This window comes from Anopheles coluzzii, chromosome X (genome assembly GCF_943734685.1).
Source record: "Anopheles coluzzii chromosome X, AcolN3, whole genome shotgun sequence".
In the NCBI taxonomy this organism is placed as follows: domain Eukaryota; kingdom Metazoa; phylum Arthropoda; class Insecta; order Diptera; family Culicidae; genus Anopheles; species Anopheles coluzzii.
In genome coordinates, this window is record NC_064669.1 from 9775792 (window position 1) to 9802288 (window position 26497).

Consider the following 26497-nt stretch of genomic DNA (forward strand, 5'->3'; position numbering starts at 1 on the left):
TGTATGTGTGTTTCGGTTTTATGGTGGCGGCGGCGGCGCCGTTGACGCGAGGCGGCTCGGGACGGGTGACGGGCGGCGAAAGGTACACTGCAGCAAACTCCGGTACTCGTTCATATGTGTGTGTGTGTGTGTGTGTGCCTGTGTATGTGTGTGTGTGCGTATATTTTTCTTTCACTGCCGCTCCATCTTTTCCGCTCGCACGGTACGTACACAAACACAGCAAGGGTGAGCGAGTGAGCAAGCGTTCGCACGCACGCGCGCGCGCGCACACACACACACACACTCCGTTCTGCTGCTCTCCTTCTCTCTCGCTCTCGCGCGCTCTCGTACACGGTTCCTTTTCCCCACACTTCCCTCAGGCACACCCCCATGCCCTTTGCACACCAATGATCCGCAAAAAAGCCCCCCCCCCCTCCCCAAAACGCCCCGTGCGTGATGCCGAAAAGGGAAAATGCACGAAGGGCAGGGAAGCGAACGGCGAAACAAAAAAGGGCGAAAACCGTTCACGATCGCACACACACACACATCACCATCAACACACGCCAACCCAGCAGGAGGAAAGCAAGAATGAAAAAAAAAACCACGGCACGGATTCGCACGCGCACTCGATGTTGGATAAATAACGGACGGATGGGGTCGTACAATCAAGAAAAAAAAACCGCACGAGAGAAAACGCACACGGCACAGTAAACGCACAGCGCGTACGAGCTTTGATCCAACGAACGAAAAATAAACCTTCGTTTTCAGCACACACACACACTCGCCGAGACAGTGTTGGTTGCTGCTGCTGCTGCTGCTGTTGCTACTATTCGCTAATGTTTGCTGCTGCTGCTGCTGCTGCTGCTGCTCCGTTGCTGCTGCGCTACTGCTGCGCTCCAGTACGGTTGCTTACTGAGCGGTCAGCCGTCGGCAGCGCGTCGTTAGGTTGGCAGCCATGAGCGTACGGAGCAAACAGAGAGCGAGCGAGCGAGAAAGAGCGCGGAGCCCGACGCGGCAGGCAAACGGGAACAAAAAATCCCACCCCGTGAGTGGCCACCGCAAACGCACGCACACACACACACACACATGCTCGCGGGCGACTGCAGGCGTACAGCGCACGGTGAGCGCCTAATCAATTTCGAGCACGCTTCCTGGAACGAGCGAATCAATATCGAGTGCGTGCGAGCGAGACCGTTCTAGCGGCTAGCGCACGATAAAGAAGGGGAGAGTGAGAGAGCGATAGGGGGCGCTCGCTTGCCAAAATAACAACGAGAGTGGTGCGCTCCAGTGCTGGCCTGCGCAGGCTGTCTCGCTCTCAGCAACGCTCGATACAGCTGGCCCGCTCGCGCTGCAGCGCATGTGCAGGCAGCACTCACCGTTCCCGTTGCACTCTTTCCCGTGGCTTTGCTGGACGGTCTAGGTGCTCAGCAGTCGGTCTTTTACATTTAAAAACTGTTTCAAATTTGAATTCTTATTTCATCACTGACAGTTTGTTTACATACAGTTTTTTTATTTGTTTTAATGTGCGAAATGTAAAACTACACAACCACTGGCAGGGGGGGAAAGGTTTCGTTTTCACTCTTGCTGTTTGCTTTTTAAGAGCAAGAGCGAAAATAAATCAGGAATGCTTCATTGTTCGCCTTTGCGCGATTGCACAAGCCGTTAATCTGGACGCTTTTGACAGCTTATGGCAGCACGGGGCGAACTAACCGGTTGGGTAATCGGAACTAAGCTATCGGCACTGGCTGTGGCATTTTTTTAAGGCCCGGGTCTATGAGCATGTTGCGGCAACATTGGTTCAATGGCAACATTGCTGGACTTAACTGTTTTAAAATTAAGTTGCAATTATTTAGTATACATTTTGATGCGCAAACGTGATCAAAAGTGTTCCTGCAGCAAATAAACGTGAAGCAAATCATTTTTTTGTTTTTTTTTTTGCAACAAAAGAAATGATTATGCAACATTTTAATAGACCAGAGCTTTAAATTAAACAGCATCAGCGTTTTTACAAAAAATAGTTGAGTTTAATGATTCTCACGACCGATTCTAATATTATTCGATGCAACATGCAAATAACATTTTGCGACTACCAGTCGAGGACCATACATACGAGGACAAATTTTGAATGAAAAAAATGGACATCACGTTTTTTGCAGATGCACTATTGTTCAACTGTACAGGAATTAATGGAGAGTGTTGCCACACGAAAATGCTTTTACATTGTGAATATTTTAATTTATTTTTATTTGTATTTAATACACTCCAAATAGCCAGCTGGAACTCCATAGCTGATTTGGGGCTGTTTAACGAAAAATCGCTCCGATGTCGAACTTTGAGAGTGACTGTACTCTTTGGAACTTTGCGGCTGATTAGTACTATCTGTAGGGTTGACGATGGAACTTTAAGGCTTTTTAAGAAAGCGTACCAAACTTGGTGGAACTTCATAGCTTTTTAATGCATAACATCGGTACAAGGTGGGTCTTGTCAAAGTGTCAAAGACGGACGCCGTCAATCATCTCATTGCTGCTGTACAAGTTAGATAACTTAATTGAAGAAATTATTTTGAGCGAAGTGATTGTGATTGTACAATAAATTGTGTGACATTTAGTGAAATTCATGAATGTTTAAGGATATAAAAATAAATACATGTACTTAAACAAAGCAAATCTTGTTGTCAATCGACAATTATTGCATCGATGACGCTGGCTTGAAAATAACACAAAGAAAAAAAATCCTCGGCACCGTCGCACAAGGAAGCTGCTTAGGCGCTATTAAGAAGGACCACCTGGAACTTTGATGCTGTTTATTTAATTTAATTTATCTGTTGCTGACCTCATTACACAGAAATATTAATGAAACGGAATTATATTTAAAACACGTCTTTTTGCTTCAAATAACTATTTTGTGTGGAAGAATTTGTTTTGCGACTACACTGCCACGTATTGGATTTATGTGTTTCTTACTTTAAAAAAAACACCGTTTTACACTGTGACAGTATAATTCTACCTCCTGCAGGAATCTACATTGGCTTACAGCAGGGGCCTCCAAACTTTTCAGCTCACGGGCCGCATTGCTTCAAAATAACTCATTTGAGGGCCATTTGACGCTACCTTAAACTGACGAGTGAACGTTTGAATCAGATTTTATAACAAAATACTAAGGAGACCTGTTCAGCTTCGTATTACTAAAGCTTGGCTTTTGTCTAAGAAAAGTGAAAAATACAATTTTATTCAAAAAAGTCTAAATAATGTTATATTTATTTTAACCTATGCAAAGTCATCTGGGGCCGCATTGTAAGCTCTCGAATGCCGCATGCGACCCGTGGGCCGTAGTTTGGAGACCCCTGGCTTACAAGACCAATTCATTTACCCTGGCGAGGTAAAAGCTATCAAACGCGTTTTTTACGTACCATTTCTACTTCAAATATTCCTCAGTGTGATAAGCCCTTTGTGAGAACCTGTTTCAAATGAAACCCTTTCTCTGCGTGCTCGCTAATGCCCCGTACTCCCTTACCAAAAACTTTCAATTTCGGTTCGTGACGTTTGCTTGGCGGCTACACTTGATTATGGCAATATTGTTTTGTTTATGTTTTTTATTCTCTTCTTTTAATTGTGCGTGCTTGTCGTTTTTGAATCCCTCTATTGCGACGAAAAGGGGGACCTTTACCAAAATACTAGCGATTGATGGCATTGTTCTGCATGATTTAATATACAGGTCCCGGAACGAACGCGGAACGGGAAAAAATATGTTCAAAAACAATCGAAATTCAAATTGAACGTTATTTTGCCATCCCCCGGGTCGTGACAGTCGGGACCAGGATGCTATTGCATTGTTTTCGTTTGACCCCGTTTGACACCAAACGTCACCGTGGCGTAGAAGAGCAAGAGGAAGGGCAGAGGGGAGGGAGGAAACAACAACAATCACATCAGAGCCCATATTCCAAAATCTCACCCCTTACCCTCGGGGAGACGCCATATAGGTGTATCGATTGGTGTTGGTACAAAGTTCGATCGTTCCCTTTTTGCCGCTTCTGTTCGCTGCGATGTAAAAGTGTCCCTGTGTCTGTAGCCAAAACAAACGCTTTCCATATTGCGCGATCCATCAGTTACTTCGGAAGCGATTAGGCAACACGCAGGATGAGCATCCTGGCGGGCAACTGCAAATGCACGTACACGCTCGCGCTCGTCGGCCTGAGCGTGTGCGGCTTTCTGCTGTCGCTGTACACGTCCTACGTGGAGCTGCGGGCCGAGCACGACCATACCTACCAGGCCATGTGCGACATTAGCGAGCGCATCAGCTGCACCAAAGTGTTTACCTCCAGGTAAGGAGCGGGATGGAATGCAAAAGGGATTCACCGGTACGTAAGAAGGAAACCTAGGGAAGCCAACAGTAAGGAGTGCGGACCAATGATGCCGCTTCCTATGCAAATTTGCATCATTCGATAGCATATGGGTGAGTTTTATGAGATGTAAAGCAATAAAGTGATTATTGTCGATCAATTGATTCGCCCCATTGCTTGGCGAATGCAGCGCGAGGACAAACCCCAATCAAGCTAACAAATCAAAAGGAATGATCAAGTACCGCCACATCATTAGCATATGGGTGGGAAATGCGAGAGGATGGGAAAAAAAAACAAGAAAATAAAATTGCCAATAATTTAGCGGAGCGTTTGCCGTTGAGCGGCACCAAATGGGAACGATTCGCCGCGTTTTAGGTGCAATAAAAGTTTGCACCCTTCCGCGTGCAAGCAGCCCCCATGCGTGCGCCATTGCGCCGGGGTCGTAAAACGGGTAGCAAAAGAAAAACCAAAAATCGACAAAAGCACGCAGAGAATGCCCGCGAGCGAGCGAGAACTACACTGCACCGCGAACACGTTTGTGCAATCGCGCGACAATAAGGTGGTGACGCTTGGGGCTGCGGTGGCATCTGTTTGCCATAAAACGGTGCATCGTAAAGCAGCCGCATGCGGGCTGCTCGTGGAACTGGATTTTATAACGCCACAGCTGGATTATTCGCAGCTTAATGATGGGTGAGATTAACACATATGGCACCGCGCGGGAGTTCATTTGTTTTTATTTTTTTTGCGACGTCGCCATCATGCTCCTCTCTTTTTATTCCTTCAACATGGGAACAGCAATCCTAGGGTGGGACCTACATGGATTTCTATTGAATATTACGTCTGTAAGGTTTGGAGGTGTAACACAGAGTTAAAATGTATTAACACATTACCAAAGGTTACTTCAATTCAATTGTTACTACTCTAACATCCCTCCTTAATCCAGAATTGACTTAATTCCAAGGGTCTCTCGTCCATCTTCATACTTGCTGAAAGGAAGTATCTTAGTTAGCAATTCTTGATTCTTGAATTCTTGATTTCCAGAGCAAACATGTTTCAGCTGTATTATTTTTCTTCCAACGCTATGTCTGACGAAATAGTGTCGTATATCGATATGTTTACTTCTGCATGAGTAGCCAATTTGCCTCTCTGCCAGATGGATAGCACTCCGATTATCACAATAAATCGTCAATGGCTCTGCACATCCCAACAGTTCTTTTCGAAAACCTTTCCATCAAACAGCTTCCTGAGTGACTGCTGAAACTGCAATGTCGCCGAAAGTGCTACAGTTGATGGTTTACGGCAATTCCAGGCAACTGGACCTTCAGACTGCTTCTTCACATAACCAGTAATAGAATGACGGTTATCAGTGTCATTGATCCATTCAGCATCACAGAAACTTTCGAAGCTTCCATCGCTTGTACTGTTGTATATAAGCTTCATGGTTTTCGTCCCTTTCAAATAACGAAGTGTTTCGAAGATTACCCCACACCTCTTTCGTATTTTTAGCATCTCGCAACAGTCCTTATGTTCTTGAATCAATACTGAGACATATTGTAGTCAATGCTTGCTGGGATATTTCTTCGCGCACTGCCGGTTCACCTTCAGCTAGCTCCTTCACTGCGCACCTCTTCACCGCGGTCCCCTCATTAATTAGGACAATCTTGGTGACGAAAGACCAAGAGCTATAGTTTTCCGATCCTCGAAGTATCTCCCGCAATTGCAGAGAAAATGATCCTCCTGTTTCCTATAAAAAGAAAGTTTTTCTCCTTCCCCATCTCCAATTGCTCTCTTTGCCATTTCTCCATTTCCAGGTACGGGCGTGGCTTTGGCATTGTCGGGCCGCTGCTCGGCGACGACTCGCTGCTGAACGTGCCGAACGGGTTCTACGGCATCTTCTACTACTTCCTAGTGGCCGGCCTCAGCTTCAGCAACAATCTGGCCGTCTCGCGGCTGACCAGCTACCTCATACTGCTGTCCAACGGGCTGTCGCTCTACCTCGCCTACCTGCTCTACTTCGTGCTGCAGGACATGTGCGTCGTGTGCGTCACCACGTACGCGGTCAATCTGGTCAGCCTGATACTGGCGCTGCAGAAAATTCAGGCTCTGATCCGGGAGGAGCAGGTAATGCGCGCGCTCAAGGTTGGCAAGGCAAAGTAGTCGGATCCCGGTGCCAGTCGTTTGCTTCTGCTCTCCCGGTAGACCAGATTATTATTTGCTCGCACCCGGCACCCGTAGTAGCCGTTCGTTGGTCTGCGACTGTTGCTGTTACTTTGTTCCTTTGTACATTTCACCGGGGGGAGGATGTCGTCCGTTCATTGTTGGTTCGTTGTTTGACTGCTTTGTGCCAAGTTTTTGCCCCTCTCGTTATCTCGTACACAGTGCTTTCTAACGTTTCTCGTTCCATGGTGCCAAAAAACAAAACCTAAAAAATAGAGCCTGCAACAAAGATGGTTCAATGTTTGTGATGTTGATTTAATAAAAAAAATCCATTCCATTACTGCGCGATGAGGTACCTACACTTATTCAATGCTGGACCCCGGCAATGCGTGCGTTTCAGTGCGAGATTTTGTTGTTTACAGCAGCAGCCGCGCGTGCTTGCCAAACGCCGCATGCACGTGTCGCACAGCGGGCGGAGCTGTCATTGTACAGGCGGTCCCCGAGATACACGGTACCTCTTATACGCGGATTCGGAGATACGCGGTTTTCTAAATTTGACAATTCTTTGAGCAAATTGTACTGATTTGACACATCAATTTAAAATTGCCAAATAATTTCCGTTTTGATCGAATGTTAAAAACTATATCAAAAGGTTTAAAACAGTTATATTCAGTAAGAATCATATCAACTAATTCATAAAGTAACTATAACCTCCCCCTACTTGCAAAATTACACGAACATTACTAATATTTTAGCTGGAAATCACGAGATTCGACTTACGCGGAAATTCGAGATACGCGGTATTTTGCGGCCGTTTTCGGTCCCCATTAACCGTGTATCTCGGGGACCGCCTGTATACTGTCCGAAATCAAGAAAATACATGGTTTTTCAAGTCATTTCCCAAGCGCTAGAGTTTACGCTTAAACGACTGAAAAATCGAATATCCATAGAATAAAAAAAAAAACGAAAGCTCCATAGCTTCATTGGTTTGTTCAATGGATGGTGTAATACAACTCATCATTATAATGATGTTCTTTTCTTGCAATGTGTTTCAACAAGCTTCATCTAATCATCACTTACAAAATTCATTATCATCACCTATAAAAAAATAATAAATAAATAACAAAAAAATCAACTTAAACGGAATATAGAAAGACTTCAATTAGCAGATGGCAAACGACTCATGCATTCTAAAAATAGCAAAAAGCTGGAGGCGCCATTTCTTGGTGGGATTTTCAGCCAGTGGAGCTTACTCGCTTGGAGAGCTTTCTCATTCCCTCTGTACTGTTGTATGGTTTCGCATTGAAGTTATGCATTGCTAGAACTAGAACGGCGTTACGATTCTTGAAACACTAATCTCTAATGTAAAGCACCACCACTAAAGCAAGTGAGATTTGAGTGATGGACGTTGGTGTCGATACTCACGTATCTGACCGCACAACCATTCATATAGATTTTTGCTAGGAAAGTTAGAAGGCTATATAGGTCATGATAAGATGAAACTTGCCGAAACACATTTCAAGAAAAGGATAGCAATATAATAATTAGTTTTAATACGCCATCTATTGATCAAACCAATGAAGCTGTGGAGCTTTCATTTTTTTCTATGGATATTTGATTTTCTAGTCGTTTAAGCGTAATCTGTGGCGCTTGGGGTGAAACTATGGAGACTTCGTTTTTCTTTTCAATGGACATTTGATTTCCGAGTCGTTCAAACGTAATCTTTGGCGCTTGGGCATTTTGGAGTGCATTTTCAAATGCTAATTATGTGCATGGCTTGAGCTGACTTGAAAACCCCTGCAATTCATTACTGTAGGCAAGGTTGTGCACGCAGAATTGATAAGAAATAATAAACAAAAATTAATTAAATAGCCATGAAAATTACCAATAATTAAAAACAAAATATCATCTACGAAGCAAAATTAAAATCTATAGAATTGCAAAAAAACACCCCTTTGTCCAATAAGTACCATTTTGCGCCCATAGTGCCCATCCGCAAACGTCAGCGACAGTTGAAAGCCAGCTGGGACGATCTGTCAACAATGTAGTGCGCTCTCGCTCGCACCAGTGCTCCCGAAAAGGCGAGGGAAAGAAAGAGCTCACAACATCAGCTGAGGGCTGCTTCGTTTCGTTTGCTCCATTTTTGACAGTTCGCACACACATACACACACGCATGCAACACTGCACACACGCGGCCACGCAGATACACCGTGAGACGTGGTCAATGTAAACGCCAGTCGCTAGATGCTTCGTCGACACGTATCGTGAGCTGTGCACCGCCAAGGGTGTGTAAATTTTCCTTCCCCATTTTCGATTTCCTTTTGCCCAATGGTGAATGTGGTGGTGTTGTGTGAAAAAGGCGCAGTGAACTAATTGTGCCTGTGTGTTTTTTTGCAGCGAGCCTTTGCTACGGGCTATCGGAACGAGCGGAGGAAGGCCATTCCTGCCCAACCACCAGTGCCGCCCAGAGTGCAACGGAACAGTCGAGGCCAAGGCCAGCGAGGAAAGGCTGCTCGACCCGTCCCTGTGAAAGAATACGAACGCCATCGGTGACGATGTGTGATGTGTGTACACGACAACATTTGCTTTCCATCCGTCGACGCACCGATCAGTAGCCAAACGGAAGAGCGAGAGAGAGACCACTGGCCGCATACGTGTATTGCCTCCCCTTGCTAAGAGCATACCCCAGCTCTCCTGTCCGTGCACCTGAAGCCTCCAACTCCCCTCCCCTAGTCATAGGGGTAAGTGGGTAAAAATAAACGACGTCTTCTGTGGCCAAACGTTGGTCGTCCTCGCACACGATGGCGCAGGTGCTGAAGCGTCCGATCGGTACGCTCGTCAACGGGCTGCGTAGTGTCGGGGGCGGCGGTGGTGGCCGCACCGGCGGCAGCGCACCGCTCCTGCCGGACGGTGGTGGCGGGTACGCCGGACAGGGGGCGGCAGGCGCCCCCGACGGCACCATGCGCCAAACGCTCACGATCGTCTTTCTCTGCATCCTCTGGTACGTGGTGTCGAGCAGCAACAACGTGATCGGCAAGATGATACTGAGCGAGTTCCCCTACCCGATGACGGTTACGATGATACAGCTGACCAGCATCACCGTGTACAGCGGGCCGTTCTTCAACCTGTGGGGCGTCCGGAAGTACGTCGACATCTCCTGGCGCTACTACTTCAGCTTTATCGTGCCGCTGGCGCTGGGGAAATTTTTGGCCTCCGTCACCTCGCACATCTCCATCTGGAAGGTGCCGGTATCGTACGCCCACACCGGTGAGTCTTTGCAGCAACGTTTTGGTTTTTGGTTTCTTTTTAGCCGGGGTTTTTTTTCCCCTAACGGCAACCAGCGGGAATTACCGAGACGGAGGTTACGCAAAACCTGCACGCTGTGTGTGTGGTTGTGTGAAAGTGAAAGTCCGAAGCGCGCAAAGACGAAGCCAACGCGTGTGAACAACAACTGGGTCAGCGAAACACGGTACCGTACCGCGCGTTTGGCACGTGCAGCTTCACCAATCAAACACGGCACATATAACGGAGGTTATCATTCAAACTCCTGCAATCAAACGCGAAGTGGTGATAGAGATGTAGCAAAGCGTGCTGGAAACGTTCCCTCTCTAAGGACGGGTTCTTTGTAAAAAGGGTTGATCGATTTGTTTTTTTTTATTAGTATTATTATTAGTCGATCGTATTTTCATGTGTAAACTATTTAGATAGTTTCTAGTTTGTTGACAGGAAAAGTTATAAAAACACAAACATTATTGTTGAAGTAATTGATCCTTTCAAAAAGCGATCAAACATTACATTCTCTGTAGCGGTAAAGACACTTTAACGATAAAGATACAACTTTTACACTATGCATTATGTCTTGATGCTAAATTGCTTGCAAATCCCTTTTTTAATTAGAAGATCAGACAATTTATCATTAATTACAGAGTATTATTAAGCCGTTTGCTCCTTTAGCTAGACAGAAGCATAAAAATAATGTCCTATTTATTCGATAATGAAAAACAGATGACCCTACACGAGTCTAGAATTATGCTGGAACTGAACCTGACCCCATGCTGGTCGTGGAATTGAACAAATCAAGAACAAATCCATACTAGTCCTGCTTTTTTCTATCATTAAACTGATCACTGAAGTGATCCTGAACGCATATCTTGGAACCGATCACGATCCCACGCCCATACCGGAGATGAAATTGACTTTCAGCTTACAGGGTTTCTAATTATAATGGAATAGTTCAATCACTTAAAAACTTTATTTTGATTTGTTTTTTCTGTGGCACCCATCTGTATGCATGGTACATTTTAACATCACTAGTTAATTTGGCCAGGTAATAGTACTCTGAAAACAATGGTCTCGAAACTCAATTTAGGTACTTATGATAATTAGGATTAGGAGGCCTAAAACCAAAACCAAACCCATACTGGTCCTGACACCAATACATAATCTTTTCTGGTTCAAGAACTGCACATGGCCTAATGCCGGTCCTTTACCTGATTACTGAACGTATGCCGGTCCAGGAACCGATACTGATCCCAAACCGGTCCAGGACCCAATACTGATCATACTGGTCCTGGAACCTATCATGAACCCATACCGCCCCTGGAACCCATCATGAACCCATACTAATCCAGAAATAGCTCCCGATTTCATTTATTTTTAGGAATTGTACCTGGAGCTGTTCCGGATTCAGATTCGGAACGATACATGTAACTGATCCGGGTATGAAACCGATACAATTTCAATTCCAGTCGTCAAACCATACCCGGAAGTAAATGTGCAGCGTAGGAATTAGTGCAAGAAATAGCGTAGGAAATAGCGTAGGAAATTCAGTAGAGTTTTTAGAGCGTTAAAATTTTAGACACAAATGAATTCAATGCTAATGAAATTAAGCAATGCAATGCGGTTGTATTTGTAAATTTTCTTTGGTCTTATCATCATCCAACCAAGGTTCAAATTCCTATTATTAAATATCTGCTATTAAAATTAATTGTACAGATTTTTAAATCAAGGATTGGTAACATAGAACACAAAAGTGTTTAAAAATGCAAAACAACAGAGCAAGAGCAATTTTGGCTTCTTGATAAACCTCTTCTCTCATGCTTCAAAAAATATTGGGGATATTCTGGTGATACATACTACAAAGTCCCTAACGACTGAAACAATAAACGTACAATCAGTTACGATTATGATGCTTTACGAACAATTAATGGCATGTCAGACAAATTGATAACTGAATTCTTTTTTTAAAGCTCCTTAACAATCGTTGTAATCTTAAAAAGCAACAGTGTGTAATTGTCGTACTCTTAAAATCCACAATCAGGAGCATTGTCATGTAGAAGCAATATTAGTGGTAGAATGTTAGTCAATCCATGTTACTATAATGCAATTTGGAAGAGTTCGAAGGTATGAAATGTCATATTTCAAGATGTTTAGTCGACGAAATGGTATACAAACATAGGAATTTCAAAACTAGGCAATTTATTTTTACCGTCCGGATTCAATGTTGCGGTGGGTTGGACTTTGCCGACCGCTGCCTTAGTCGGTTCCAACTAGTGTTGGGTTTCATGAATCTTTCGTTGAGTTTCATTCATATGAATCTTGAGCGATGATTGATTCGAATCTCGAATCGGATCTCTAACGATTAATTAATTTCCAAGGTTATTTAGATTTCATTGCGCTGTTTAAAAATTCGTCTGTCCTTTCTGGCTAAACTTTTGCTACTGCGCGCGGTTTGCGATGGCGCCTATTATTCCTCAGCTGATCAGCCCTGACCTTGCCTGACCCCGCTTAGTGAACTTAGCCGAACTTTTATCCAATTGGCCCTATTTATGATTAGCATGATTGTCTCATATCTTGGCGCATCTTTCCGTCCTTATCTCTCTCGACAGCGCCATCTGAGGTTGAACAATTGTTGCTATTTGTTTGGCTAATCCACACGAGGTCGATATCGTGCCAACAATGGGCGTTGGAACCAATTACAAACTGAAACTGAATCAACACCGGCCGTGGAATCGATACGAAACTAATACCGATCCTAGAACCTACACCTCCTGGAGCGGTTTCGGTTCCGGCACGAACCGTGTGGAACCGAAATGGTTCCTGTTCGTCAAACCATTTCGAGGGCAGCATAAAATAAGCTACTATATGCTTGAATATGAATATGAATATGATTGAACGTAGAAATTCTGTTTATAAATTAAATCAAAGGCATTAGCGCAGGAATTAAGCACAATTTGTATAGTGGTATTATTTTTACTATTATTATTATTATTTCACGTAAGAACTAAGCTTGGGCAATTTGGTTAATTTTCATGCACGTGAATGTACTAGTTCTTTCACTTAGATGAACTGAGCGTGAATCGCGATTCTTTCGTTCATTGCAGTTCATTCAGATCATGAAAATTATTCATTCAGATCATGAAAATTCATACGGTTCACGTTCATATTTGTATTGGATGGAGGAAACGAACGACCTGTCCGCATAGGATGTTCTTTATCTCGACGGGTAGGACGTTCTTTTTGTGAACAACTCTGTGCATTATGGCTTCTAAAGAACTGATGAACGTTAATTAGAAGAACGTAAGTCGTTCGTTCTTTTGGAATGAACTGATTGAATTGTACAGGTTCTGGTTGTTGGGGCACACTAACGGACTGGTTGATCCAACTAAGTCTTGTCGTTCTTGCTGTCCCCTGGTGGGCGTTAGGGACCTTTACTTTCGCTTTTGAGCGATTGTTTGAAGAAACTTAACATTACTAAATATACTAATCACAATTGCATTCCCGTTTTCCTCCAAATTTCCCTTTCAAACAGTGAAAGCGACGATGCCACTGTTTACCGTGATACTGTCGCGCGTGATCATGCGCGAGCGGCAAACCAAAGCCGTCTACCTGTCGCTGGTGCCGATCATCGTCGGCGTCGGCATCGCCACGCTCACCGAGCTGTCGTTCGACGTGATCGGGCTGGTCAGTGCGCTGATCGCGACGATGGGCTTCTCGCTGCAGAACATCTTCTCCAAGAAGGTGCTGAAGGAGACGGGCGTGCACCATCTCCGCCTGCTGCACATACTCGGCCGGCTGGCCCTGTTCATGTTCCTGCCCGTCTGGATCTACGTCGACATGTTTAACGTGATGAAGCATCCCTCGATCGTAACGTATCGCGTCCATCGTGCGCCTCTCGTGGCTGGAATGAATTCACCCCCTCATTAATGTTTCTTTCATCTTTTTGCTGTTTTTTTTTTCTTCTTTCTCTTCCTCCTCCAGGTAACGGGTGACTATCGCGTCATTGCGCTGCTCTTTACCGACGGCGTGCTGAACTGGCTGCAGAACATACTGGCGTTCAGCGTGCTGTCGCTGGTGACGCCGCTCACGTACGCAGTGGCGAGCGCCAGCAAGCGCATCTTCGTCATCGCCATCTCGCTGTTTGTGCTGGGCAATCCGGTCACGTGGGTGAACGTGCTCGGCATGCTGGTGGCGATACTGGGCGTGCTGTGCTACAACCGCGCCAAATACTTTGCCCGCCGGCAGGACACGCTCCTGCCGTACGCGTACGGCGCGAAGGAGGCGGCGGCGACCGGGCCGCCGACCGGTATCAGCAACGGCACCGCCCCCGCCGGGCGGCGCTACCCGTACGCACCGCTGCACAGCAACGGGGGCGTACCGGTGCCGGACAATGTGCTGCTCGCCGGGAACGGCATCGTGGCCAGTGGGATGACAGCGACGGCCCACGGTGCACCGACCATCCCGATCAGCGCCTCCTCGAGCGTGAACGGGCCGACCAGCTCGAACGGCAGGCTGCTGTTTGTTTAGGCAAAAGGGCAAAGGGACCTGAACCAAGGGCAAAATGGCAAGCCGCGCGCGCGCGCTTGGGGAATGGAACAATGCGCGGTTTAGTACGTTAGTAATTTATATGTCTAGAAAAAAAAAACAAAACGACGCCACCGTTGTGTGCGAGATGATCCCAGCGCCGTCTCGTTACTCAACAGTGAACACACACACACACGACTGTAATATAGACAGACACACACACCTGGACAGGATGTATTGGTTTGCCAATCGGAAAAAAAGCATGCGTGCGAGGACTGAGTAATTGAATGTGCAAACGAAATGAAAGACACGGAAGCAACATGCTTTCCGCAACAAGAAAAAAATATGCCTGGCTTGTTTGCTCAAATCCTACCAAGAACGGCTCAAATCTAGTGCAAAGCGATGGGTAGGGAAACAAGGTGGAAGAAACAGAACACGCGAATAGTAAAATCAAAACACGGATCGGAAAGGATTATGGTTGGGCGATGGTAGGGACAGCGAGAACAAGCAATAATTTTTCAAGCACAGCAGTATTTTCGTAACAAACGTTTAGTTTAATTATTTTCTTTCGTTTCTTTAAGTTTTCCCCAATATGTTCCCCACCTAATTTTTGTATCCCCCCGTTTCTGCCATCCCCACCAAATGCCGATTCGATTAGGGACAGTAGTAGCAATATTTCTCACACGCGTTTGCTATTGTAATGTACATAGTTAGGGAAAAGTATGCTCTTAGCAGCACGAATCTGTATCCGTTTTTTTTTTTTCTTTTTTTGTTCCGGGACGCGAGCACCGCGACCGAGCAAGGCTCAATGCTGTTTACCACTTTGTGTATTATTTTTCCGTTTTCTCTCCAACTATAAGCAATATTAGTTTTTTTGTTTGTTTTCTGTTTGTTTGTGCGATCGTAATACTTTCTGGCGTGGCTTTCGGCCGTCAGCCGTCAGCATCAAAGTGCGGGGAAGAAAAAAACAAAGCGCGTACTTAGCAAAAGGAAAGAGAAACACACTAATCACAATCGTCATCCACACCGCTGGCACACCCTCGTGTTAGTTGCCTTTTTTTTTTTTTGCTCGGCTTTTGTTAAATATTGTTTCGTTTATGTATTCTTATTTTGTTTCTTCTGTTCTGCTTTTATTTGTCTTGCGCTTTTTGCTTGGTGGATGTGGCTCTCCTAATTTTAAATGTTACACAAAAAAAAACAAGAATCGTTGATGTGGGGACGGACGGACGAATTTAGTGTAGTAGCAAAAAAAGAAAGAAAGCATTATTATAACCTGTAGACAATTTTTTAGCTCCTTTTTTCTTTTTTTCCTGCAAACTCTGTTATTTGAATTAAAAAAAAAAAAACAACAACAAGCGTTGCATTTGCTTAGCAAACAAAAATCACTTATAATATATTTAAAAAAAATGAAGAAGAGAAAGAGATAGACAAAAGGGCAAACAAAACCCGAGGAGATAGCGAAGGGGAGGGAACGACGACGGTGCTGTGCGAAAAGTGGCAAAGCAATGTGCACACGAAATATACGTTACTTGGCGAGATATTGTGGCTATGATAAAGTTTGCTTTCAGTGTCGGTTTTCGTCTCTTTTCGGGGCTGTTTAGGAGTGCTGGAGGGACCAAGTCGCATTGGAATTGGTATTACATCCCGAAAGAACTATAAAAAAGCGATATCAAGATTTGGGTAGTAAGAAGAAGGAAGCAAATTAGGGATTGCCATGCAATTCCTCTATTAGAAGGGTTCTTGCAAAGCCCTTTTTTTGCAAGGGATTCGCACTACTACTAATATTACACCTGTTCCCGTCAAAATTGCCCACGGAGCGCACTCACGACTGCGATCCGACTCCGACTATTGTTAGTACGATTTCAACTCCGGCAAAATGGGAACCACTAGTTCCGCCCGGAAACGGAGTCGTCCGGAGTTGTCCCGAGTCGTCCGAAGTCGCCCGGAGTCGGAGATGTCCGAAGTAGAAGTCGTACGGAGTTGTCCAGAATTGTCCAGAGTCGTCCAAGGTCGTCCGGAGCTGCCTGGAATCATCCGGAATCGGAGTCGTGTAGAGTCGCCCGGAGTTGTCTGAAGTTGGAGTTGTCCGGAGTTGGAGTTGTCCGATGTTGAAGTTGTTCGGAGCTGTCCAGAGTTGTTCAGAGTCGTCCGAGGTCTTCCGGAGCTGTCTGGAATCATCTGAAATTGGAGTCGGTTAGAGCCATAGTCGTGCAGAGTCGCCCGGAGTCGTCCGGAGTTGTCGGGAGTCGTGCAGTATCGCCCGGAGTTGTCATCCAGAGTTGTTCAGAGTTGTCCGGAGTCGTTCGGAGCTATCTGGAGCCAACCGGAATCGGAGTCGGTCAAAGCTAACCGGAGCCGGATGGTGCAATGTGTTTGTGATCAGACATTTAATTTCGTTGCGTTTTTTTGTCTTTCACTTTGAGCGTCCATTTAGTATACAGGCCTTGGATTCGAAGCCTGACTCTTGTCGACTTCTACCGACCACGAACGACTCCGGACGATTCCGAACTACTTCAGGTAATGCTGCGTGGACCTACCTACCGGAGTCAGTTTTAAAATTTTCGGAGTCATTTTCGGAATTTTGCCAACTTTACCCATCATTAGCCTAGACCCGACAACGGTTGTTGCACCAAAGAAGACTCAAAACCTAATGTGTGCCTTTCGGGCACAAATGAATGGCTACGTGCCTTATTTATGACCTGTAAGGCGCCAATGCTTTGTGTCGTGGTTAATGATGTTTGTCTGTAAGGCACCAATGTAAGTTAATAAGCATCTTAGTTACCTTCAGACACTGTGTAAACTTTCCACATTTATAGAGCCTTTTTTATTGAAGGATACCGCAGAACCATTCTTAACGAGTTTAATACGTTCCAATGATTCACGCATTATGCAGGAGACTCTTTTCCTGAAAGAAACTGAACTGAATGAAAAAATATATCAACCCGACGCTAAACAAACTAAACAAATAACAAGGCACCCGGAACCGACGGAATTGCAGCCGAACTGGTCAAAAATGGAGGTGCACGACTAGAAAACGAGATTCGTCAAATTGTTTCTGAGGTGTGAGATAGCGAATCGATGGCATGTGATTGGAATCTCGGCATCATCTACCCCATATACAAGAAGAGCGACTATACACATATACATAGACATAGATACATAGACACATATAGAGAGACATATACAAGAAGAGAGAGAGAGGTTGGACTGCTACGACAACTGAAACTATCAAAGATCTTGCAGAAGATGGCAGAATACAGACACGACAACTACCATCTGTTCATTGGCTTCAAAGCCGCAAATGATAGCATAGCCAGGGTAAAACTATACGACGCTAGGAGCTCTTTTGGAATCCCGGCCAAACTGATAAGGCTGGTAAGAATGACTATGACCAACGTCACATGCCAGGTGAGGGTGGATGGAAAACTCTCAGGACCTTTTGCTACCACCTTATTCAACCTGGCGCTAGAGAGGGCCATCCGTGACTCGAGGGTGGAGACTACGGGAACCATCTTCTATAAGTCAACCCAGATCCTGGCATACGCTGATGATATAGACATCATTGGTCTGCGGCTCTCCTATGTAACAGGCGGCAGAGAGCCTCGGATTGCTGATAAACAAAGCAAAGACCAAACTGCTGGTGGCAACATCAACGGACCTACCAATAAATAATCAGAATCTACGTAGGCGTGACGTGCATATAGGTGAACGCACTTTTGAAGTCGTCCCACAATTCACCTATCTGGGGTCAAAGGTCAGCAACAATAGCATGGATGCTGAGCTGCGCGCAAGGATGCTGGCTGCCAACCGATCATTCTACAGCCTGAAAAAGCAGTTCACCTCAAAGAACCTGTCGCGACGGACGAAGCTGGGACTATATAGTACTTATATAGTTCCGGTACTCACATACGCCTCTGAGACATGGACACTGTTCAAATCTGACGAAACCCTCTTAGCCGCGTTCGAGAGGAAGATGCTCAGAAGGATACTTGGGTCCGTATGTGTGGAAGTACAATGGTGGAGCCGCTACAATGACGAGCTATACGAGCTGTACGGCGACCTCACGGTCCTGCAGCGTATCAAGCTCGCCAGGCTCCGGTGGGCTGGCCATGTTGTACGCATAGAAACGGACGACCCAGCCCGTAAAGTCTTTTTAGGCCGTCCACAAGGACAGAGGAGGCGTGGTAGGCCCAAATTGAGGAAGCGCAAACAGGAGAGTCCATCGCCAGTGCCTCAGACCTCTGTGAGATTCGAATTCCATTCCGACATCAAGTTCGACACTCTCACCTTGCATTGCACCCCGATCATGGTGGCCTCTAACAGCTGGACCAACTTCCCAAGGAAGTGGTACCGCTGTATGATGTTTCATAGCTCACTCCGGTCTATCGATATGTCAGGGGAAAAAAAAAATCAAAAATGTTGATGTCCATCCTTCCTATTTCGGTGTCTTAACCAAAGGTGTCTGAAGGCTGCTTAAACCACAAGAAAATAAGATTCTTGAGTGCAATGAGTTAGTGAACTGGTGATGAGTTTTTTTGTTTAATACTGATAATACTGAACTGAAAACTGAAATATTTCATACCACTGCCGACAATATCAACAGTGCAAGTTACGGAGCTTTAAGATTCGTAGTAGTCAAATTAGATACACAAAGGGTCTAATACGATCCACATACGATTGAAACTTTCGAAAATCTATTTTGCAGATATCATTCCAACAATATTCTCAAATGTGTTGTTATACTTTCAATTTGGATGCTCTACTCGTTATGAGGGGTTCCACTGTGTTAATACATCCCCTTACTTTCCCATGTTTACACAACTAAACAAAGAATGTTCGGATCGTTCGGATCAATGAAAGAATGAATTGTTTTAACCCGTAAGTGTCCCCAAAACACGTAGAAACAGAATCGATTGTACGTTTCAGAATCGGTATAGCGAAATGTATTGCAATAACAAGCATCTGTACACACCGGATAAGGTACAATGTATAGCCCCCTAGCAACTAACAAACTGTCTAGTTGGAATAAAACGAAAAAAAAATACCCAAAAAGAAACCCTCGATCGTTACCAACACTACTGCAGCAGCGAGGCGGCAAAGATCTGGCGCATAATGTGGGGCAGCTGCTCCAGATCCATGCAGACGAACGCCTTGCCCGCGGTCATGCTGTCCGCCACCACCTTCGCCTCGTCGTCCAGGCTGCCGATGAAGATGACGTACGCCTGGACGCGGGGCGATTGGCGCGCCAGCGCCGCATTCAGCTTGCGCGGCGTGATGCCGTACCGGGCCAGGTTGGCATCGCTCAGCACGATCACGATCGCCTCGTCGCAGTCCTCCTTGGCCAGCTCGTCCACCGCCAGCTCGGTCGCGGCCAGCGTGTGGTCGCCGCTCCAGCAGAACTGGGCGTGCGCGTGCATCATCTTGATCGTCTCGAGCCGGCGCTTCGCATCCTTCGGCGGGTTGTTCTCGCTCACGAACGGGACGGCCACCGCCTCCCCGCTGTGCCCGACGATGTCGTACCGGATCTTGCCCTCGAACCCGTCGAACGCTTCCATCACCATCACGGTCGCCTCCAGCTCGCGGTCGAGCCGGCCATCGTACCCGTTGAACCGGTACATCGACCCGGACACGTCCACCACCAGCTTGAGGCGCTTCGGCTTCTCCTGGGGCGTGCCCGGTTCGGGCTCCTGCTCCGCCCGCTGCTTGTAGATGGCCCGCTCGCCCGTCAGCCCCTCCACCAGCTTGGTGTCGTCTAGCTCGCCCGCGCTACGGTGCCGCTGCCACTGGCGCTCCCGGGCCCGCGCCTGCAGCGCCTGCAGCGTGATGCGCAGCTGCTGCACCTGGCGCCGGACCGGCTCCGCGTACTGCTCGTACACCTTGTGCTCGTACGGGCTCATCTGTATCTCGCGCAGCTTCTCCTCGAACGCTTTCCGGTTCATGTCGCGCGCCGCCTGCTTCACCGACTCCGGGATGTCGTCCTTCTCCGCGTCGGACAGCTGGTGCACCTTGTGGCCGGCGTCGAGCCGGTACGGGCCACCCTTGCCGCCGAGCCCGGCCGTATCGCGCCCGCCCGTACCACCCGCCCACGTGTTGCCCCCGACGTGCGGGTCATTGTTCGGGTCGACCTTGCCGTGCTTCGGTCCGGACACGCCCTTCCCGCTGTGGCTGCGCACCGTCAGCTGCAGCTCGCGCTGGCGGCGCATCGCCGCGAGCGCCTCGCACCCCGCGGCGTACTCGCCGACCGGCAGCCCGTGGCGCAGCAGCACCGCCGTCACCTGGTCGAGCGTTTCCGGCGCGTACCGGTCGTAGTCGAGCACGTTGCCAATGACCTCGGCGAGCGGGTCGGCCGGGAAGCGCTCCAGATGGCGCACGATCGCGACGACCTCGCGCGTCGAGTACGGATAGTGGAGCTTGCCCGCGTCCGCCATCTCGCGCAGCTCGGCGAACGCGTCCACCAGCCGGCCGATCGTCGCGACCGGCACGGACGGCCCGTACTGCTGTAGCAGGTAGCGCTCCGACTCGGGCAGCGGATTGTCGACCGCGTGGCACGCGAACAGATCGCCCAGCGCGGCAAAGAAATCGTTCCCGAGGAAGGGAAAGCCGGGCCGGTTCGCCAGCACGATCATGCGGAAGTCGGGATGGGTCGGCAGGAAGCCGCCGCCGCCGCCTCCCTTCGCACTGGGCGGGCAAATCTTGCGCCCGTCGGACAGCAGCATCTCGCCGTGCTCGACGAGCGTCTTCAGTATGCAGGTGACGTGGACGGGCGCCTTGTCCGCCTCGTCCACCACCAGCACGTGCCCGTGCCGGACCGCCTTCACCAGCGGCGAGTCCTCGTACGCGATCCGGCCGTCCCGCACCGTCGCCTGCAGCGTCAGCGACTGGACGGTGGTGTCGCGGTGCAGCTGGATGTACTCGCGCGGCCGCCCCATCAGCTGCAGCAGCCGGTCGACGATCTTGTTCTTGCCGACGCCCTGGTTGCCCACCAGCAGCAGATGCTCGCCGAGCAGAAAGTCCTGCAGCAGCCGCTCCATCAGCCGCAGGTGCTGCGGCACGTCGTAGAACACAATGTCCGGGATCTTGCTGACCGCGTCGGTGCGGTACCGCGGTACGCTCGTGCGCCCAATCCGCAACAGCTCGTCCGTCTGCTCCACCGCGATCGGAGCGGCTCGGTCCGACTCACCGGCCGTCGCACCGCTGTAGCCGTCCAGGTAGCGGCGCATCGCCGAATCGAGCACCGAGCGCGGCAGGCTCGGCATGAACTTGCTCAGAAAGGTGGCGTGCAGTATGTCGGCCGCTGCACCGGTCCGATTCTCCTCCTCCCCGTACTGGTGCAGCCGGCGGGCGATGCGCAGCAGCTGCCGGGTGGACAGATTGCCGGCGAGCGTTTGCTGCACCGGATCGTTCGAGGTGCGCAGGTGGTGCGCGACGCGCAGGATTTGCTCCATCGTTTCGCCGATCGGGCCGTACAGCGTGTCGAGCACGTGGCGCTCCTCGCGCTCGCTCAGCCCGCGCACCTCGTGAAACAGGAAGAGGGCGAGCGTCTCCGCCCCGATCCAGGCGGTGCGGGACGGCCCGTTCGTACCCGCCGCCCCACTCTGGGCCGGCTCGGCCAGCGCGATGATGCGGAAGCCGGGATGGATGCGCAGCAGGCCGGCCGCCCGCAGATCCTGCCCCGGCTGGGCCGCCTGCAGCCGGTCGTACCGGTCGTGGGCCAGCAGCCGGCGGCCATCGTACAGCTGCAGCTCGCGATCGTGCACCAGCCGGTGCAGTGTGCCGAGCGTGCTGTGGTGCAGCCGGTGCACGCCGTCCAGCACGATCGCGTGCCCGGCGAGGGCGGCCAGAAGCAGCGGTGAGTCCTGCCACACCGTGTCGCCGTTCAGGCGGGTCGTGCGCTTCTGCAGCAGGTCGCGCGCCGTCATGTCCTGGTACAGGACCATCGCCTCAAGATGCTGGTCGTTCAGCAGCCGGCACAGCTGCTCGGCCAGTATCGATTTGCCGCAACCCTTCGGGCCCACGAGACACACGTCACCGACGGCCACCGTTTGCACCAGCTCGGCCAGCAGGCCGGTCTGGTACGGCGTCGGTATGAACGGTTGCCGCTTGTCCTCGAGCGGGCTGGACGTACCAGCGGGCAGCCGAAACTCGACCGGTCCCTTCGCCGTTTGCAATCGCACCTTTAGCTCGTCGCCTTCCGCCTTAACGCTTTCCACCGCCGCTCGGTTGGCCGCACCTTCCGCCGGAGCAAACTTGAGCGACTCCATCAGCCCGGTCACGTACGAGCTGCCCTCCTTCTCGAGAAACACCGGGTAGGGGTAGAAGCGCCGCAGCAGCTCCTCCTCGGTCAGCGTGCCGTTGTGGCGGAGCAGCCGGCCCGCGTACTGCAAATTGTCGATCGGGAAGTCGGGCAGCAGGGCCGAGGCCGACTGGATGCCGTACGCGAACGAGACCAGCTTGGTCAGCACGTCCGGGTGGTCGAGCGGACCGGCGAGGGCTTTCGCCTCCGTCAGCACCTCCACGTACGGCAGCTCGGCAATGTCGCGCGCCTGGAAGCGGGACCGGAGTGGTGGATCGAGCGGGGAGCCACGGTACCGCGGCACCGGCAGACCGAGGGCGATTACGCGGAATTTCTCCGACACCCGCACCAGTCCCCACTGGTCCAGCTGGTCGCGGCTGAAGCGCTGCAGGGAGAAAGGAAAACAAATAGAGCATAATGAACATTGAGCAACTCGATTAGTGGTTAGAGCTTGGAGTCTGAACTACCCAGTTCCGATTCCGTGTCCAGAATTAATTCCGAAGCCGATTCTGGTACTGGAAACGAATCCGGTTCCGGAGCCGATTTATATTTTAGAATCGATTCCAGTTTCGGAACCGATTCCGATTCTGGAATCGATTCCGGTTCCGGAGCCGGTTCCTATTCTGGAATCGATTCCGGTTCCGGAGCCGATTCCGATGCCAACTCCAATTCCGGGGCCAATTTCGGAGTAGATTCCAGAATCCGAAATCGGATCGGATCCGGTATAGGACCCAAAACCCTATCCGCATAGAAATACCGAAATCGACTTTGATTCCGGAGCCAATTCCGGAACCGATTCCCGAAACTGATTAAGGATCTACTATCCGGAATCGATTTCTCAAAAATTCGGACCTAGTCGGAATCAATTCCGACCAAAACTTTGTTTTTCTCATCACTAGTTTATAAGTAAATTTTGATTCTTTGCGGCTATCAATATAATAGCGTTATTGGATCTAAATGTCTATTTTCAAAGTCGATTCAGATTTCTGAGCCAATTCAGATTCCTGAGCCGATTGCTATTCTGGAAACGATTCCGGTTACGGAGCCGATTCCGGTGCCGACTCTGGATCCGGAATTGATACGATTCCGATTCCGGGGCCAATTCCGGAATAAATTCCAGAATCCAAAATCGGCTCCGGTATCGGAGTTCCTCCGAAAATCACGATCAACTCCGGAATCGGAATCAGTTTTGGCTCGAGAATCAGAGTCAGTTCTAGAATTAAAATCAGAAGTTTTGGAAACTGAAATTTGGGTTCGTGACGGCTTTAGATACAATCGTCGCTGATAAGGACCCAAAAGCCTATCCTCATAGAAATACCGAAATCAACCTGAGAATCGCAATTTGCTCCGGTAACGGAATCAAAATTGACCCCATAATTGGAATTAGCTCCGGAATGATCATCAGTTCTTGAATTGCAATAAGAAGTTTCAGAGGCGAAATCAGTCCGGGAATCTCCATAGTTTGCAAATAAGTTTTCATTCTTTGCGATTATCAATTCGTAGCATCGTTGGACTCAACCGTCTATTCTTATGCCCTGGTTTCTCTGTCCGCGAGCTAGGCTGGATTAACGAATAGATCTTCAGAGTGCGGAATTTCGCCGAGTTACAAATCAGGCCACGTTCATTGCCGGCTTATTGCTAGGAACTGTGAACGATCTCTATCTGTAAGGAGAACTTGGTTTTACTACACCCAGAATATCCTACCGGCATAAAAAAAAACCCTGCATGTTACACGTTCACGTCAACCACCATGACCATAATGCTCCTACTCTCCTTTATCACTTGTTGCTGGTATGTTAATATCTCATATTAAACCGTTTTTTAAATTAATATTTAAAAAAACAAATTTAACGCGCCATTCTACATGATACGCGGCTTTTAATCTGTACCAACGATCTGTCGCATTACTGAATTCGCCCACCACACCAGTCCTTTCTCGCATATCTTTAGTTTATCTCGCTCCTTGCCTCGTCATGCTTTCTTATCTCTACCACGTGCTATTGGTTGTTTTTTAAATCTTAATTTCATATGAATGCGTACGAGATTGCAAAACAACACACGGGTAGTTTGATGAATTCCCTCACCCGGGGCCTCGCTCACTCACCTCCAGCAGGGCGTCGTAGTTTTTGGCCGCTATCAGGAACCGGCCATCCTCCAGGTGCATCTCCCGGTTCTCGAGCAGATTGTTCAGTATCGGCAGCACGTTTCGCTCCGTCTTTTCCACCCCCTCGATCAGCAGTATGCGGCCCTCGATGGCGGCCCGGACCGCGCTCTGGTTGTGGTACGAGGACGTGCCGTCCAGTATCTCCCGGCGCTGCTTCAGGTCGCTCTCGGTCGTGTCGCGGTTCAGCAGTATGTACTCGACCTCGCGCCGCGTCAGCTCCGAGTACTGCATCACGATCCGACGCCGCAGGCCGCCGGGCCGCCCGAGCAGCAGTATGTCCTGCCCGAGCTTATCCTTCTGCAGCATCCACCGGAGATGGTGCAGCCGGGTCTGGGACAGGGCCGCCTCGCCGGTCTCGCTGACGCTCACTGAAACACCCAACCAGAGGGAAGAGAGGAATAGGTGTTAATCGACGTTGGCCAAATGGCAATAACGAAGCACATATACATCCATACCGTAACCGGTCGGGACGAGTTCCGGGCGCAGCGGCACATCGATCTCCTTCTCCACGTCGTCGATCTGGATGGTGCCACCGGTGGCGGTGGTGCTACAGTGTCGGCTCCACGATACGCCGCCCACACCGGCCACGGCCGGCTGCTGGTGGGCGAGGATGCGGCGCAGCACGTTGATGCGCCGGACCGTTTGCACGTTCCGCTGCATGGCGCTCGTACGGTCCAGTCGCTTAATTCACTGCCCGCGCAATTAGCTTCACTTGACTATTACGGCCCCACTTTCCGGTGGTCGCCTTGGGGGTCAAAGTCTCCAGCCGCCCAGGCCTGTCTGTTGCGTGTTTCATCTCGTCGCGCGTTCGCCGTTGTTGCTGACGGCAATGGCACACACACACATACAAAGCTGGCTGACAGTTGGCAGCTGATTTTGACAGTTTCGTGTGAAGTCGCTCTACTCTATCTCTTTCACGCTTGCGTCGATTTGTGATATCATGTTGCAGGCAGAGTGACCAGAAATAACGATTTATCGGTTCAAATTTACCCCAATATCCTTTAAGTTGGCAACCGGATACCCGGGTATTTTTTTCAACTTTAAACTGCAATAACTTTTGATTCACTGCTTTTATTGGCCTGAAATTTTCTGTAGCCCATCAACTTTTAATTTATGATTTGTTGGTGCATAAGTTGTAATTTTAAACAGCCTGTAAGTATTTTATTTTGATTTTTTAACTTTACCTCGTAAGTTGGCAACCAGCATACCCGGGTATTCCATACATTTTGTGTGGAGCATGACGTTTCTTTTCTTCTTCTTTTCGAATTGTGCCTATTTTCGAGTAAAATTCAAGGTGTTATAAATGACAAGGTGAAGTTGTTCAGAGCAAAATGACATTTCTCGACTTGACATTTCTCTTCCCAAGGGGTCCGGTATAAAAATCGGGGAGGGCTGGTGCGGGGTATTGAAATTTGTATGCAGAGAGTGACAGATGTCCCCCACAATGTCGCCCAGCAAAAGCGATAAAAATCAACCTTCTAAATACATTATCCTTGGTAAAATTCAAGCGATTCCAAATTTTAATTTGACCGTTATTTTTATAATAAAATGAAAAAAAAACATAATGAATAAATGAAATAGAAGAGAATATATGGTCGGCACTACTTGCTTACAGCATTAAAATATAGAATGCATTGTTTACCTATGAAAATCGTTAATTTTTTACATCAAAACGTGTGGAATACCCGGGTATGCCGTTTGCCAACTTACGTGTGTAAATCTGGTTGCCAACTCTACGGTTAAACGCGTTGTATTTTATTAA

At 48.5% G+C, this 26497-nt stretch overlaps 4 protein-coding genes across 10 annotated transcripts in view; 2 read left to right on the top strand and 2 right to left on the bottom strand.

Annotated features, from left to right (window-relative positions):
• LOC120960962 (mucin-12) overlaps positions 1 to 1375 on the bottom strand; it is a 108241-nt gene extending 106866 nt beyond the window's left edge. For 4 of the 6 annotated variants that reach the window (XM_049605520.1, XM_049605517.1, XM_049605521.1 and 1 more), the window contains exon 1: positions 736 to 1375. The gene's annotated coding sequence lies outside the window, so the exon portion shown is untranslated. The remainder of the gene's footprint in view (positions 1 to 735) is intronic. The other 2 variants (XM_049605524.1, XM_049605523.1) reach the window with 1 other exon arrangement.
• Positions 1376 to 3843: 2468 nt separating this feature from the next.
• On the top strand, positions 3844 to 6820 carry LOC120956807 (vitamin K epoxide reductase complex subunit 1). Its single transcript, XM_040378556.2, has 2 exons — positions 3844 to 4300; positions 6130 to 6820. Exons 1-2 carry the CDS (start codon positions 4116 to 4118, stop codon positions 6473 to 6475), a joined length of 531 nt encoding a protein of 176 aa, XP_040234490.1. The 5' UTR covers positions 3844 to 4115; the 3' UTR covers positions 6476 to 6820.
• A 1809-nt stretch (positions 6821 to 8629) lies between these two features.
• Positions 8630 to 15834, top strand: LOC120952771 (solute carrier family 35 member E1 homolog). Of its 2 annotated transcripts, none has more exons than XM_040372261.2 (4): positions 8630 to 8760; positions 8873 to 9742; positions 13287 to 13621; positions 13736 to 15834. In XM_040372261.2, exons 2-4 carry the CDS (start codon positions 9277 to 9279, stop codon positions 14279 to 14281), a joined length of 1347 nt encoding a protein of 448 aa, XP_040228195.2. In that variant the 5' UTR covers positions 8630 to 8760; positions 8873 to 9276; the 3' UTR covers positions 14282 to 15834. The 2 variants fall into 2 exon arrangements, with proteins under 2 accessions (XP_040228195.2, XP_040228204.2); XM_040372270.2 differs by having other exon boundaries at positions 8638 to 8806.
• A 3357-nt stretch (positions 15835 to 19191) lies between these two features.
• Positions 19192 to 25575, bottom strand: LOC120950871 (von Willebrand factor A domain-containing protein 8). Its single transcript, XM_040369249.2, has 3 exons — positions 25191 to 25575; positions 24676 to 25103; positions 19192 to 22956 (listed from the first exon to the last, which is right to left on the bottom strand). Exons 1-3 carry the CDS (start codon positions 25393 to 25395, stop codon positions 19354 to 19356), a joined length of 4236 nt encoding a protein of 1411 aa, XP_040225183.2. The 5' UTR covers positions 25396 to 25575; the 3' UTR covers positions 19192 to 19353.
• Positions 25576 to 26497: the final 922 nt, after the last annotated feature.

Excerpts from the sequence above, each read along its gene's own strand:
- LOC120956807 (XM_040378556.2), top strand. The coding sequence starts at position 4,116 with ATGAGCATCCTGGCGGGCAACTGCAAATGCACGTACACGCTCGCGCTC. Across the intron at positions 4,301-6,129 it reads ACCAAAGTGTTTACCTCCAG|GTACGGGCGTGGCTTTGGCA; the intron begins GTAAGGAGCGGG and ends CTCCATTTCCAG.
- LOC120950871 (XM_040369249.2), bottom strand. The coding sequence starts at position 25,395 with ATGCAGCGGAACGTGCAAACGGTCCGGCGCATCAACGTGCTGCGCCGC. Across the intron at positions 25,104-25,190 it reads ACTCGTCCCGACCGGTTACG|TGAGCGTCAGCGAGACCGGC; the intron begins GTATGGATGTAT and ends TGGGTGTTTCAG. Across the intron at positions 22,957-24,675 it reads ACTACGACGCCCTGCTGGAG|CGCTTCAGCCGCGACCAGCT; the intron begins GTGAGTGAGCGA and ends TTCTCCCTGCAG.
- LOC120952771 (XM_040372261.2), top strand. The coding sequence starts at position 9,277 with ATGGCGCAGGTGCTGAAGCGTCCGATCGGTACGCTCGTCAACGGGCTG. Across the intron at positions 9,743-13,286 it reads GGTATCGTACGCCCACACCG|TGAAAGCGACGATGCCACTG; the intron begins GTGAGTCTTTGC and ends CCTTTCAAACAG. Across the intron at positions 13,622-13,735 it reads TGATGAAGCATCCCTCGATC|GTAACGGGTGACTATCGCGT; the intron begins GTAACGTATCGC and ends TTCCTCCTCCAG.